We start from the raw sequence: 15,805 nt of genomic DNA on the forward strand, positions 1-15,805 counted from the left end.
TTTAAATATCTCCAAAAATTATTACAAAGGCCAAATTCGACAAAAGGGTACAAGCTATTCCGAGGATACTATGCATGCAGATACTAGACTTAAAAGAAAGAAATCCGTATTTTTCTTTTGTGCGGAAAGATTCTTTGAAGTGGAGAAAGCCCCTTCCGAAATATTTTCAAAAAAGCTCTAAATCTCCAAAACCTCACAAGCAATTTGCAGAAATTTCCAGCATATATTTCACATACCCAACATATATTTCTGGGGCCCGTATATCTTTCTATTACGAGCCAATGTATATGTCCCACTCATGGAGAAACTACACGTAAAAGAAAGAACTTCCGAAACGACATACGAATATCTTACGTCTCACAGTCAGGAAGCTGTTAAAGTGTCATTTACTGAACAAACAATGCGAGAGATGTGTATTCTGAAGAACCGTTTCAAAGGCTGAGTGCATATAATTGGGCAGCAGAAGATATCAAGCTGTATTATTAAATGTGTATAATGTTATCTTGCAGTAGCAAGCCTACGAGGTGGTCATGCTCATCGCTGCATATGATAAGTTCGAGCGATAGTAATTTTATCTGTGTGTGCAAAACATATGACCGATAATTGACAAGGCGGTGTGCAACTGGCCCTTGGCTTGTGCAATAACTTGTTTACTTGTGATAATGATACATGAATGCCACAAAAGAACACTTCAAGATAATGAGCCACACGTGCAAAATGAGATATCAATATCTATCTTGTGTACATAATATGTAATCAAGAAGTTAAGTACATTGCGTCAGATACTCATATGTGTATGATATAAATTTGTTGTTCCATCAGCGTGTTAAAGAAAAGAAATCCAGCATGAATCCCGTTAACATTCTGCATTTACTGTTTGTTGCTTTTGAAGTGATACATCGACCAGAGTCGCTAATAACAACACAGGACAGGGATACAGCACGCATATTACAATGCTTGCTGGAATACTGGATGGACGATATGGTTACGTTGGACACAGAAGAAATATTAACATTAGCATTTGAGAAGGACGACAGAGAAGAGGATACCTAGCATTTGAGAAGGACGACAGGGAAGAGGATACCACCCAATATTCTCCTGTGGATGACGACGTAGAAGAGTGCGATGGCGGAACAACCGTACATGGTCAAGCAGACATCACCTTTGCATACAAACAAAAGGCTGTCAACTACTGGAGAAGTGGTATTAAAAGACCGCTATCCCTTCGATCCGTACAAGCAAAATTTAGAAAGGTAACCTCAAGGCAGCACCTAGAACGCTGGGAAAAGCAAGTCATTGGTGGAGGAACACGGAAGGATAAGATATCGCAGGTATCTCGATACGTTCTTCGGCAATTCCAAGACGCTCGTGAGGCACACTTTCCAGTACACGATGTTGATCTACGACGATGGGCTCTGCAGGTCAGCAATAGATTTCACCTTCCATCATTTAAGGCATCAAATACCTGGCTGTGGGAGTTTAAAACAACACACAAAATAGTATCGCGAAAGGTGAAATTTATATTTACGACACATACGTCTGAAGCTAAAGAGGAAATATTGAGAACCGTAAATGTCTTTATTGACAATGTAAAACATCATATTATCCAATTCGGCCCAGGTAATGTGTACAACTCCGATCAAAGTGGTTTCCAACTAGAAATGCATGGCGGTCGAACCTTGGCTGCTGAGGGAATGAAGAAAGTGGAAACAGTTGTCCAATCCGTGAGTGCGACAACACACAGTTATACAATATAACCGATCATCTCTGCCGATGGTGCTTTGCTAGCACCATTACTCATTGTTCTGAAGGAGCTAACTGGTGAGTTCGGCCCACGCGTGCACAACACTGTGTTTCGCCCGCGTAACGTATATCTTGCCGCCTCAAAATCAGGAAAACTCACAAAGGAACTTTATCGTCGTTCCTTTATTTTTCTACACCACAGCGTCAAACAGTTCTTCTATTGGACGCTTGGAGTGGACATTATGAAAATACCCTACGCTCCATTGAACCGGAAGAGAAAAATACTGTGCTACTTACAATACCTCAAGGTTTAACTTGGAAGCTGCAACCACTAGATGTGTACCTTTTTCGCTTGTGGAAGACATTTGTGCGCCGCTTTTCGGACAATGTTATCTTACAACAGTCTGATATTAATTTGCATCTACGGGATAACATAATCAAACTACAGTCTCTGACACATAATCAATTCTCCTCTCCAAGATACAAAGATGTCATCAAATACGCGTGGTATCACATTGGCTATACAACAGACAAACCGGCACAATTTCAGACCCAGCAGAGTTCTCCTTTTCCACGAATCATATCCCGAGATGTGACATTTGTGGACATATTGCTGTGATTCGTTGTAGTTGGTGTAAGAGATCACTTTGTTTATAGTTTTTTTTTTTTTTTTTTTTTTTGGATATCATTATTGTGACACATTTGTTGCGTAAGATATTGTGCTTAAAAAAACTGTTGGTCTGTGTTATAAAGTGGTGGATAGTACTTGGAATATGTATTTCTTCATTGCACGTCTAACATATGCATTTATACTTTCATCCGAATTGTTTGTGATCATTTGTGGATCGTGACCTTTCTAAACTATTTGAATGAATTTGGTGGAGATGTGGCTCTCCTTGCAACAGTTTTTCCGCAGGAAATAGCAAATACGTATATTTTACTTATATATCTAGTATGCACATACGCCTTTTTCTGCAAATTATTCCTGTCCTTTTGGAGATTTCGAACTTTTTTGAAGATATTCCGGGAGGGGCTTAGGCCCTTTCAAACCGTTTTTCCGCAGAAATGAAAAATACGCATTTCTTACTTTTAAGTCTAGTACCTGCAAGCGTAGTTTCCTTGGAATTGCTTGTGCCCTTTTTCGATTTTGGCCTTTGTCATTACTTTTGAAGATATTTGAATAAAGGCCGTTCCTTCCACTGCAACCATTTCCTCACACAAAGGAAAAATCCCGTATTCCTTAATTTTTTATCTAGTATGTGTATACGCCTTTTTCTGCAAATTTATCATGTTCTTTTGGAAATTTCAAGCTTTTTTGAAAATATTTCGGGAGGGGTTTAGGCCCTTCATACCGTTTTTCCGCAGAAACGAAAAAATACGTATTTCTTTCTTTTAAGTCTAGTATCTGCACGCATAGTTTCCTCGGAATCGCTTGTACCCTTTTGTCGAATTTGGCCTTTGTCATTATTTTTGGAGATATTTAAATGGGGGCTGCTGTTCCCCCTGCAACCGTTTTTTCACACAAAACAAAAAACCCGTATTCCTTTATTTTCTGTCGAGTACGTGTATAGCCTTTTTCTGCAAATTACTCATGTTCTTTTTGGAGATTTCAAGCTTTTTTGAAAATACTTCGGGAGGGGTTTAGGCCCCTTCAAACCGTTTTTCCGCAGAAACAAAAAAATATGGTCACTTTATTTTGTGTGTAGTATTTGCCTGCAAAATTTTGTTGAAATCGGCGTGCAACACTTTACGGATGTTCCATGTAAGTCTTTGGTCTCCTCGATCATCTGACCTTACCCACATGCACTCCGGTATAAGAAGTATTTGAAACAGGAAGTTGATATTCAGAAAACGAGATCTCGCACGAGAGTACATCAAGATGCATTGTGATATGAAGCGCAACATGTGGTCGTAAGCGTCCGGAAGTGCATTGACGTCCATTGGGGTATACTTGTTGAGTTCAGTTATATTAGGTCTCAGCAAGAGAACACGCGTACGTGATTACTTACCAACATACCACTGTCCGCCTATACCTAAAAATCAAAGCAAATGAACTTATCGAGCACCCTGATCTAATAAACCTAGAATTTAGTGCACTATGTTGTCTCAAGTCATCACTGATTTAAAAATTTTGCTGAAATGAAATTTACGGCAGGGAGTGTGCAATGTATTAGAAAGCTATATTCCATTTTGTGAATATCAAAGAAGAGTAGTTTCGAGACAGGAAATCGTACCCAACTTGAAAAGTTTCTGAAGAAAAAGACTTCTGTGTTCAAATTAGAATTAAGTTGAGAATTAGTAAGAATTAAGAAATAAAAATTAATTAGAAGATCTTACCCCTCTTCAAATGCGCGGACAAAAGTGCAACGATATTTCATTTTGAGATGTGAGATGATTCTCCAGTAAAAGATTCTAATCTACTGGTGGTAAGTGAATTTGCCAGACTGTAATGTAGAAAAATTATAGTATGTGTCACTTTTTATTTTTAGATGTTTACACTACAATTACACTTGATTACTCGATTAGCTTCTCATGCAAAAACAACAGAATCCTTACGAACTTATCAGCAAAAATACTTCTAGAAATAAGAGAACGGTGGGACAGTGGTCAAATCGTAATCACTGCTTACCTGGTATGCCTCCAATCTTCATATAAAGACACAATATCTGAATCTAGAATTATTGCTGGGAAGAACCAAATGGTAGCCTTTCCATTCTTAGTACAATTCTCCAGAGAAATTCGGAAACCAAACAATTTTTTATGTGAAAGTTGGGGAGCACAATACATACGCCAACTGATTACAACTCAACAACAATATTGTTTATTTTTGTATTTATTATTACTATTACAGTAATTATGTTTTAGTATTAAAAACTCATACGAAATGATTATTTACAGGAAAATAAATATGAAAAAAAAAGTTTTAAATAGTAACATACCTGGTTCTTATTGTACTCTATAAGAAAATGTATGTGGGTCCAAAGGAAGACTTTGTGCCTATGTGGCACAAATCCACTTTCCTCCAAATGGCCTACAAATCCTCGAATGGGAAGATCATCCAGAACAAATTCAAAATAGAAGAGATCTTCAATGGCTGATCTTAACTGCTCCAGATCGCTGCTGCTAAGCTTCACTGTGCATAGTTCACGATGATCTACTGCCTCTGAAATAACGGAATTTTTAAAATTAGACTTGTACATAATCTACTTATAACGTTCATCTCCTTGTTCTCTGAGTACAATTATTATGAAAAATAACTGCAATGTTTTAAAGCCTAATTGGACAGAAGCCTACAGAATTAATATTCTTCTTTTGACTGACAAAAATCACCAAATAAGATAAACTCCACTGATGTAAATGAAAAAGACCAGGAAACAAGAATGGTAGGATATAAGTATATTATACTACATAACTACGTTCTTTATAATTTTAATAGTGTCGATATATATAAACGAAACCACAAATTAGTTCAAACAGCAGATTTGGTACCTAATAAGTTACTTGTGCTTTGTGGAAAGTGGTTACTTACTAGGATTAGAAATTCAACAATGGCAACACTGCTGAAAATGTGAAATAAAACGTAACTAGATATTGTCACCTCTACCACACGTTAGTCAATGCCTTAACTATTTCACAGCGAATAGAATCGACCTTCCGACGCAACGCGCAGATACTATGACAAGACGACTATAATAATATGTGAAGTGGCGGTCTAAAGAGTTGTGTGCTGTGCATTCACCATGCTAATAAAATACAACAGTGAAGTTGGTAAAAAATTGAATGTAGTCCCGGACGCACAGCAAGCAATGTCATGATGATTTTGCGTGCGGCGTTACCACACAGAGGAGTGGCGAGATGTGTTAAAGCTTTCAAGGAGGGTACTGCTCATAACGTTTTCAAGGAGGACTGACCGTACCGTGTCTGCCATACTTGCACTGCCCTCCTTGAAACCTATAACCCACACGGGTTTCCAAAGTCCAAAGTGTACTCCACCCAATGGAACTCCGTGAAACACAAGTTCTTCTCCGCCCATGGTGCAGACAAAACACAAATATATTATTCAAAAAGAGTTATGAAAATTTTACGGGTCTCCAGACCCAATGTTTCCCTCTCCCCATAGGTGTGCCCCTGGCTAGATAAGATAATTAGTTCCGTTTCATTTCCAACTTGCAGAAGTGTTTCCACTATAAAAATTTCCCATTCTCGTATTTAGGTGCACCTAAAAATAATAATCTGCATTTATAAGCTAGCTAGCTGGGAACATCAAATTAGTAAGTTTATTCTATAAAGTTATTTACGTTAACTTTCCCCCAAGTTTATAAATCTGTTCCGTAAAAGTTCTAAGGATTTTCACCGAACTCAAAACGTAAGTAGTTAAAAATACTCAACCTGTTGCTGTGAGGAGATGTCAGATTAGACTTTGAAATATTGTAGATTATTCATAACATCTATCCTCAGAGAATACGGCGGTAAATGTTCTTTACATTCTTTAAGTAATTATAAATAGTCACTGATTCTAGAAGAACGAAAAGAGCAGCATAAGACATCATGTATGAGAAATTGTGGCAAGGTGCCTCAGTAGTAGATCCCTGGTTTGATACCAGGCTACGCAAGTTTGTGGAGGATATCAAGTCCGTGGATTTTCTCGAGATTCCTGTTTCCTCCCATATTCACATTGCACCAGTTATTTCATAATCTTTCAATGTAATTAATCACCTGTCTCCTTTAGCCTAAAAAGCATAACCATGCGATGTAAAACTAGGAATTTCATATTATTTTATAATGCATGAAGGCTATTATTTTGCTAAATTTGTGGTAAGTGGCTCGCAAGCATACCTTACATCGATAATAATACTATTAACAGCATATTTTTATCAGTACAAGTTATTCACTTAAAAACATCATGAATATTTCGTTGTACATAGATACTTATTTGATGATACTATAAGTAAAGCAGTACGCATTGGTTAGGCTAGCCGAAATGAAACGAAATCTCTAATTTAAACCATGGCTAACCTTCTAGGCTAAAGGAACGAATGATCACCGCAAGTGAATCATAATGAGTGGTATGCGAATCTGAGAAGAGATCCAAGAACCGTAAGGAAACCGAAGAAAATGATATTTTCAGTCACAAACCCACACAACCGGAATCAAACCAGAGATCCTTAGCACTAGATTTGAGAGCTCTAACACTGAACCAACGTGCTCTCTTGTCAAGTAGGCGATATATTGTAACACAATGATACCCAATCTTGTTTGGCCTGACTTCTTTTGCGATATCAGATGACCATTGAATTTTCAAATCAACACTAATACTAATAATAATAATACCTCTCACCAATTCATACTTGTTTCCTGCAAAACTTCAGCATACTATTTAGCACAGGGATGCAAATAAGCAAGTAAATTTTACTAGCCCAAGGAAAAAAGCTACTGGTCCACATCCCACAATAGAAATCATTCCTCACCTTCGGTATGATATTAAATACTCGCCAGCACCGATGAATCACTCGACCCGGGCGAGTGGTTATTTACATCCCTGATTTAGCAGTTTTGTTCTTAATGGAACTAATACATTTGTAATATTTGTAATTACGAACGTAGTTTATTTCTGTCACTAGCTTGCGCCCCCTTACTCGTGCGTCACATCCCTCAGGTTGGGAACTACTACTGTAACCGAATACGTAAACATTCTGTATAACAAAAATAAATATTCATGAAGGTAAAATCAAGTTTTTTCTTATTCTCCTTTATTAACATTTCTAATTTCGTTGTGGCCTTTTAATATGTTAAAAACTGGCACAGGTGCTAGTGACGTAACTAATGGCTTGGTATTCAACTGCATATAATGCATATCGATCTCCTGTTTAGTTGTCAATGTGGTAAGTGGAATTACTGTTTCTATAATGGAATTCGGAATAACTCTTTAGTCTTAGCAGCCTCTTCCTCTTTCCTATCTTTCGCGTGGCGGGGTCTGTAAAACTATTCAAGGTTGTCTCCAACTTTTGTAATATCAGCTGCAGAAACACTAAGTGGTCCTTAAAACCTATTCACTTCCTCTGGAGGCTTTTTGGTGTCCAACGCAACTGTGTAGAGGAAACTCATTTTTATATTTCACATCACAAACACAAACAAAACGAAACCGATCTGACTTGTATCTAAAAGAAGATTAAAAAAAAAAAAAAAAAAAAAAAAAAAAAAAAAAAAAAAAAAAAACGAGTTCTCAAACAGAAGACTACATCTTCCATTGATGCATACAATGGATTAGCACAGTCAAGAAATGCTTATCGAGCAACCCTTCATGTTCTGAGAACAGACGGCTTCCGGATCTTTCAAACCTAGTACAGGACGTCCCAAAGGTCAGATGGCGATTTTTTTTCTTTTTTAATAGGTACAACCGTTGTTCTTGCGGTATGTGAAATGCGTTCTTGAGAAATAGTAAGCTGAGTTTCAAGAATATTTATTACATATTTCAGTTGTACGCAACTTATACACATAACGAATAAAATCTTTCTACCTTCATGTTGCACTGATTCTTATATATTTCGTCCAACTATTCCCGTGCGGACATCTTCAAAGGTTCAGCTTAATTCTACATATAAGTGCGTTTATCACATACTTTTAGCTAGCAACAGTGAATGTAACAGACTACTACAGTTTAGTACGGAGTACGAGGTCTATTCATTGATTTTCTACCTTGTGGAAGAATTCCTCACTTATGAAAGACAGCTATAATGCTTCTTCGATTCACATAGCATTTGATATCTTTGCCGGTCCTGCAATATTGCAAATAGAACATGTTCCTTCAGGGATGTTGCATTATCCAACCGTCAAAAGCAGCATTGTAGTAAATTCTGAACAACTTGGAAACCTAAATGTTAAGTGCCTAAGTTTTCATGATTGATAGTACATACATGTTTCAAAATAACTAAAGTATTAATCCTTGTATTCCTTAAAGCAGTAATAAATTTCATATATTTTGGACACATGCTCGGGTATCTTTTGACAAGGAATGATAAGGCTTACATCTTTTCTCTTTGAGTTCTTCACATGATTGTTGTTTCTGTATCAGTGGATATTTTGACCCATAAACCTAGTAACGTATTTTATGTACACGTTTTCCACCTGGCCTCTAAATTAACGATTTGTGAAAGAGTGCTCTCCCACTTGATGTATACCAAATGTTACTTCTATATTTTAGGCCAAGATGTATACCAAATGTTACTTCTATATTTTAGGCCAAAAGAAATATTAAGTCCTAAACGTTCTTGATTTAACTTCACGTCTCCTAAACACTATTGATATGACCAGAGGTGACCACTTTGACCTAACCTCACTCAACCTCACGCTCACAAACTCATTTCGACCTCACGCTCACACAACCTCATGCTCACATCACCAGTCTGACCTCACGCTCACATCACCAGCCTGATCTCAGGCTCACATCACCAGCCTGATCTCAGGCTCACATAATCAGTCGGACCTCACGCTCACATAACCAGTCTGACCTCACGGTCACATAACCAGCCTGGCCTCGCGCTCACATCAGTCTGACCTCACGCTCACATCACCAGTCTGACCTCACGCTCAAATCATTCTAATCTCACTAGTCTGTCCTCACACTCACTCAACCTCACCCTCACTTCATGAGGTTGAGGTCGAGTGAACATGAGTTCCGAATTGTTGAGCGCCGATTTCGTGAGTTTCGACGCAGTTCTTCCCGCTAGCCTATTGGCTAGCACGCGCACCTTTGGTGCACACGGTCGTGGGTAGGCCTTGCGATATTTCGATGTATCGATCGATAATTTGAAATGTCGGGATTTTTCGACGTTTTTCAGTATTTGGATAGTTTCCGATGTTTTCTTGTTTTCCATATCAAGGTATACCGATACCACTTTCTCAACATAACGAAAACTATTCATATAATACGACCTAGATTTTCAATACTTCAACGTTATCTGTTCCACAGGATTACTATCTAATGCAACCAAATATGAAAAATGGTAATAGACATCAAGAAAGGGGTTTCATGCAAGCAATTGAGCATCTCAAGTATATACGATAGAATTCCATTCTTATATATCTACTAAAAAGGGAAGTGATAGTAACTTAGACCCTCGTTTGGTCTAGTGGGTAGCAGAGGTGTCCAAACTCGCGAGCCCGACGCTCGTGAGCTCGGCACTCACGCTCAACCGGGCTCGGGCTCAATAATTGAGTGCGAACCCCATTAAGCCCGAGCTCTAATGAAATAAGTGAGCGCGAACCCAATCGAGAGAAGTGAGTGCGAGCCCAGTCAACAGAAATGATCGCGAGTCCAGTTGGGAGAACTGATCGCGAGCCCAGTTGAGCGAAGTGAGCGCAAGCTCAGTTGAGAGAAGTGAGCGTTAGCCCGAGCGAGCGCGAGTTAAATTGAGTGCGAGCCCGCGCCCACTTCACACTCACGTGGACTCACTTGCTTTAGAGTCAAAAAGATAGGAAACTCATTCCATGTGCAGAATTGTAAAGGAAGACTGAAACAACTTTACAAAAAGAAAAAGCACTTTCTTGAGGTCTGAGCTGTCATTTTATTGTTCAGAGGACTTCAAACATATTTCGATAGAGAACCGACTCTTTCATGGTTATTATGAGTGCATCGTATTTCTTTGAGGCAGGTATTTGTTTTTGTTGTTTTAGTAACAACTTCCATGACTTTTTTTTTTGGTGAGATCATAGAGTAAGGAAACTACCTTGTGAAGTAGAGCTCCTCCGTGGCTAAGCGATTAGCGTACGCGCCTTTGGCGTGGGAGACCCGGGTTCGATTCCCGGAGGGAGCTCATGTGGTTCTGATTCCACGTTAATCAGTAGGTCCACGTCTCATATAGCCTCGCTGCTGAAAGGGACGCTAAACTACAATCAACTCAACTCAACTATCTTGCGAAGTAGGAAATTTATTTACTAGCAACTAATGAAGCTGTGCGTTCATAGAAAAGTCGAGCGAAATAATTATGTATTATTTAATCGTAGCTTCTTTAAATCCCAATAAACAAGAGTAGCTCTTAAGAATGCTGATAACTTGCACCATCATGGTTATTCAGGCCATTAATTTATATGAGGAAACATTGTTTTAATTTTTTGAAATAAAAAGAATTTTAGTCAGTTAATTTTACTGACTACTTCTTCTTGAGATCTTTAAATGTATTCCATGCAAAATTTAAAGACTGTATTATGTAATTTTAATATATATAAATAAAAAATAAATACAATATTACATTGAACTCTTAAATAGGCCAGAGGGAGAAATTAGTAAAATTGAATGATTAAAATCTCGTTTATTTAAAAGAAAAATACTTCCTCATATAAATCAATGTTTTTTTTTTAAAAAAAAGAAAGATAGCAATTCAACATTAAAAAAAAAAAAAAAATACGGCACACACACATCGTTTCATTAAAGTCTTTTTTCGAAAGCTACCCTGAAACGATGGCGTGTCGTTTGTTACAACCAGAGATAAAAGTGAAGGAAAACATGGGGGACGTCATCTCCCACTTCCAAAAATATCTATGGCGTCTCTCCACTTCCTAAAAAATATAGTGGGCAAAGATAAGCACAGGGGATGGCATGACGTCATGCGTTCCCCAATCTTTTCAGATCCATTTTTACTCCTGGTTACAACTCGATTTTGATGTTGTTTGACACAATATTTTCATTGCGGATTTATCATATCTAATTACCCTGAATATTAGCACATACCTGACGAAACAGCTAAGGGTTGCAAGGCACTTATTCATATTGATTCACTGTGAATAAGTGGTAAGTATTCTCATCTTCCAGACGAGCGAGATCTCATATAAACTCACTGATGAAAAAGAATATTAAGCTCCAAACAAACAAACAAAACACTCTAAATTTCACGATAGCTTTGTAAATTGACATAATTACATTTCCTCTTTTAACGCAGTCCTTAATATTACCTCATTTTATATAACGTACTATTTTTCCGTTATTAGGGATGCGCACGAGACAAGATTTGAGGCTGTCTCGTCTCGAAAATGTGCTGTGAAAGTGATGTCTCGACTCGAATTCTGTCAGGAAAATTCTGTCTCGACTCGTCTCGTGCGCATCCCTATCCGTTATGTTACGCCATTAAAGAACTGGCTTTTAATAGACATAAGGAAATGTAAAGATGAATTGAAAACTAGAACCACACTATGCTTACCATTTTCAAAAGTATTACACATAACTTCTCGACTAAAACTGATGTTATGACGTAAATTTCATTCATAAACATCTTTATTGAGCTTTCATTAACTTTTAATTTTCTTTGGTGTTGTTTTAACAAAATACAGGCTATAATCAACGCATACTTTCAAATTTTCAGTTTTAATACTCTTAAACTTGGTCTAAATTAAGAAATGTTCATATTTAATGTGTTTTAGCCGAACAATATGCCTTCAAATGCATAATTAAAAGTAGAGGCTGCTCCTGAAGGAAGTCACACCGTTAAACAATTAAAGTTTTAATGCTTCAAAGTAAGGGGAAAAAGTAATCTAATGGATTTAGAAGATGCAAGCTCAATTGAGAACACTATTATGGGCCTCGAGGTTCCAGAAAAACATGTAAAGAAATCGCATTGAGACTATACCATCCCGGTATTCATGGAGGTGTCATATCACTTAATAGGCCTTTTTTTTTATCAGAAGTTGGAAACGTAAAGAAATAAAGAAACTACTACAGAATTAACTTTAGAAAATATTGCTTGTTTCCAGAAACTTAATACAAACTATTCAATCCCTCAAATTCTAGATAGACACCAACAGGCTATACACTCCCTTGTTTATATTTATGGATGTACATGTATTGCAATATGTTATTGTGAGCACTTCACAAGCCAAGAGTAAGAGAGCCATCTAACAGTCTGATGATCACTTGGCCGAGGGTCCCGCAAGCAGAATGTATTAATTACATTCAGTGGCGTATTAAGGGGGTTTTAAGTCCCCCGAAATCTCACTATAGTAAAGTATATGAAATATCTTGCAGAATTTTCACATTTTCAGGCAAAGCCCCCCCCCCCCCCCGAAACAAAATCGTAAATACGCCACTGATTACATGTATTACTTGCAGAATTTAGTCATAGGAGCCACACTGGTTTTCACAGGGGCTCATTATGCTGCTAAGGCAGTACTAGATAGTACAATACATTACACTCTAACGCGGGACCCGACTGGGAGCAATCGGTCCAAGCCGCTTAAGTCCGGCCCTGATTGTTGTATACGACAATTAATATAGTAGGAAAGTTTTCTTCTTTTAGTTTGAAGCAACAAAAAATTTAATTTTATCCGTGCTGGCTTGAACCAGTGGCGGCGCTAGGCTCGTAATAGCAGGGGGGGGCAAGAGGGGAGGCAAGAAAAATTTTGGGATGGCGAGGTCATATAGATTTCAATGGCAAATTCTACACCAGCAGTTTTTTGATCATGAGTTCACCAGTTATACGTAGAAAAATTGGGGGGGGGAGAAGGAGGGGTGAAGGAGGGGGCGAGAAAAAATATTGGGGTGGTGGCCCGCCATCCCCTTGAAGGGCTAGCGCCTACACGAGCGCACTCTCATTTAGAGATGTAACAAGAAGTTTTTTTTTTTTTTTTTTTTTTTCTGGGACGGTGATATATCAAGGCATATGGGAGTGTGCCAGCCAAGCTCTCGCTTCCTCAGAGCCGAGGGACGTCATGCCTTTAACGTGAAGGGCTTAAGACCGTAGATGCCGAAATGCAATAAATTTCATTGAAGCAAATTCAGCAAGAATCACCAAGGTGTATAATGTACAGGGCATCGAAGGACTGTATTAGTAAAATCGAAACCTACCATAAAGCGTGTAAACGCTCAATATTTAACGTAATTTGTATTTAAACTCTTACTGCATGATTTTTTGGTGCTGAAAAAAAAAATACTTCTCAAAAACCGCATGTGACCACTTCCTTACCTAATATAGTAACAAAGAAAACACCATACGGCAGCAAAATATATTGTTTATAGATATCAACATCTCACCCAACACATGAAACAAAAATTAGTCGCTTTTGATAACTCAAATCGGAGCTGAGGTGGAACAAAAATACGTGCCATATATGGCAAAGCATGCTGATGTGTATTACCCATGTCAACGAATAATCTGATGGCCATAACTCGCCATAAGTAGACAGAATTAAATGTTATGACTCTGAAATGAAATAGAATTGTAATTTATTTACTTGATAATAACGAAATAGAAACAAGTGAATTCCATTTCACAGTATGAATCGAAATTAGACTTTCACTCTATGCAAATTCAATAATAAAACGATCGGTTCCATTAGAGTGGTGGTTCCCAACCTGGGGGCTTGAAGAGCAAGCAAGGGGGCACGAACTTCTAACAGAACTAATCTACATTCAAAATTAGAAGTAAGTTCATTACGATCCCGATGGGAGGTCATGTGGTTCGGATCCCACGTTAAGCTGTAGGTCCACGCTTCATATAACCTCAATGCTAAATGGAACGCTAAACTCAAACTAATCAATCAATTCAAGTTCATTACGAATGTTGTAGCAAACAGGCGTTAAATTAAATACCTTACAAGTACGAAGTATCTGTTTAGCAAGAACTATGATTTTGTTAAGAACAAAGTTAGTAAAATATAATATTGCACTACACTACAACGGTATAGAGAAGCCTTGCTGGGAATAAACATAAATTATGAGAATATGAATATTATTGTTATTATTATTAGCTGAAAGCCCATTTTCCACACGGAAAGAATAGGTTTGTGAGGAATGTGTAACGTACATTTGAAACTCCTTTCGATGAAAGTGAAAAAGGAAAACCTCAGTCCGACTCCGACCCATGTTAAAAAATTCGTTTCCTACAAAGAAGCCCTCATTCTTTTCAAGAAATATAGTCTCTGTTACCGCGCCTAGGATCCATTTTTCACTCAAAGTGAGTTGATAACAAAAAGTCGACCCAAGTGCTAATCATGTTCAAAAATTCATTTTAAACGGTTCAAATGTTTCCAAACTCTGGATATTTTAAGAATATAAAATGGGAACTTAAATTGTTTTAGAAATATACCCTCTGACACCTTTATAAGTGGAATTTTCGAAAACGCTTGGGCGCATGGTCACTTATTTAAAATAACGGGTATATATATATATATATATTACCTAGTTTCAGGCGCGCGCACAGAAATTATTGTTGAAGGGGTCCAAGTTTTGAAGTGGGTCTAATACTACAAGATATTACGTCTATGTAGTATTGAACTGATGTTATTCTACACCTCCCCCCCTTAAAAAAAAAAAACAAGTAATTTTTAAGTGCAGACCTACATTCTGACGAAAACTGATAGAACTGGACTGTTCTTATAAGAAAAGGAAATGTATGACTACATTTTTAGGCTATATCAATCTTTTCTTCTAAGCAACCATAGTTTTACTACGAAACTGTGTACATGTCTGTTGAGTTACGATTTTTTGGGGGTGTCCGGACCCGGTGCACCACTCCCGTGTGTGCGCTCCTGCCTAGTTTAATCTTCTTGACTTTGCTTAATTTTATCATATTTTAACCCACTACATTACGATACACATTTTAAAGAAACTCGTATGATAAAATCCTAGGTTGAGTCCAAAGCTAACCATATTTGAAAGGTCATTTCAAACAATTCAATCGTTTTCGATAATGATCAGACGGACGATGTCGACCCCCCCCCCCTATTTTTTTCGGTTTCCGTTGGTTTCCGGGGACGACAAACAGTTTCCAGGAATCAATTCAGCATTCCAAGAACAGATTCAATCTCGTGCGACAATCTTCTGCGTGAACCGGAACTGGTTGAAACAGGGTGCGAAATCCGGAGGGGGGGGAGGGCGGAGGGAATTTCCCCCACCAAAAATTTTATGCATGCGGGTATACCTTAATATGAAAATATAACTGTAATGAAAATTTTCAGACAAATAAGTCGAACTTCCTTCCCCTCACCATTTTCAAACGATTTCGCACCCTGGGTTGAAATGAACTGTTTTATGGTTTCATCAGTAATGGTCATAGCACAAAAATTGTAGTAACCA

At 37.8% G+C, this 15,805-nt stretch overlaps 1 protein-coding gene across 1 annotated transcript in view; it reads right to left on the minus strand.

Annotated features, from left to right (window-relative positions):
* Window positions 1-15,805, minus strand: part of LOC145683867 (transmembrane 9 superfamily member 1-like) — an 88,397-nt gene that overhangs the window by 56,568 nt on the left and 16,024 nt on the right. Inside the window, exon 4 of the mRNA XM_081755487.1 lies at window positions 4,683-4,906. Coding sequence (XP_081611613.1) covers window positions 4,683-4,906 — 224 coding nt within the window. The remainder of the gene's footprint in view (window positions 1-4,682; window positions 4,907-15,805) is intronic.

This window comes from Thermobia domestica, chromosome 4 (assembly GCF_964235325.1).
Source record: "Thermobia domestica chromosome 4, izTheDome1.hap1.1, whole genome shotgun sequence".
Taxonomy (NCBI): domain Eukaryota; kingdom Metazoa; phylum Arthropoda; class Insecta; order Zygentoma; family Lepismatidae; genus Thermobia; species Thermobia domestica.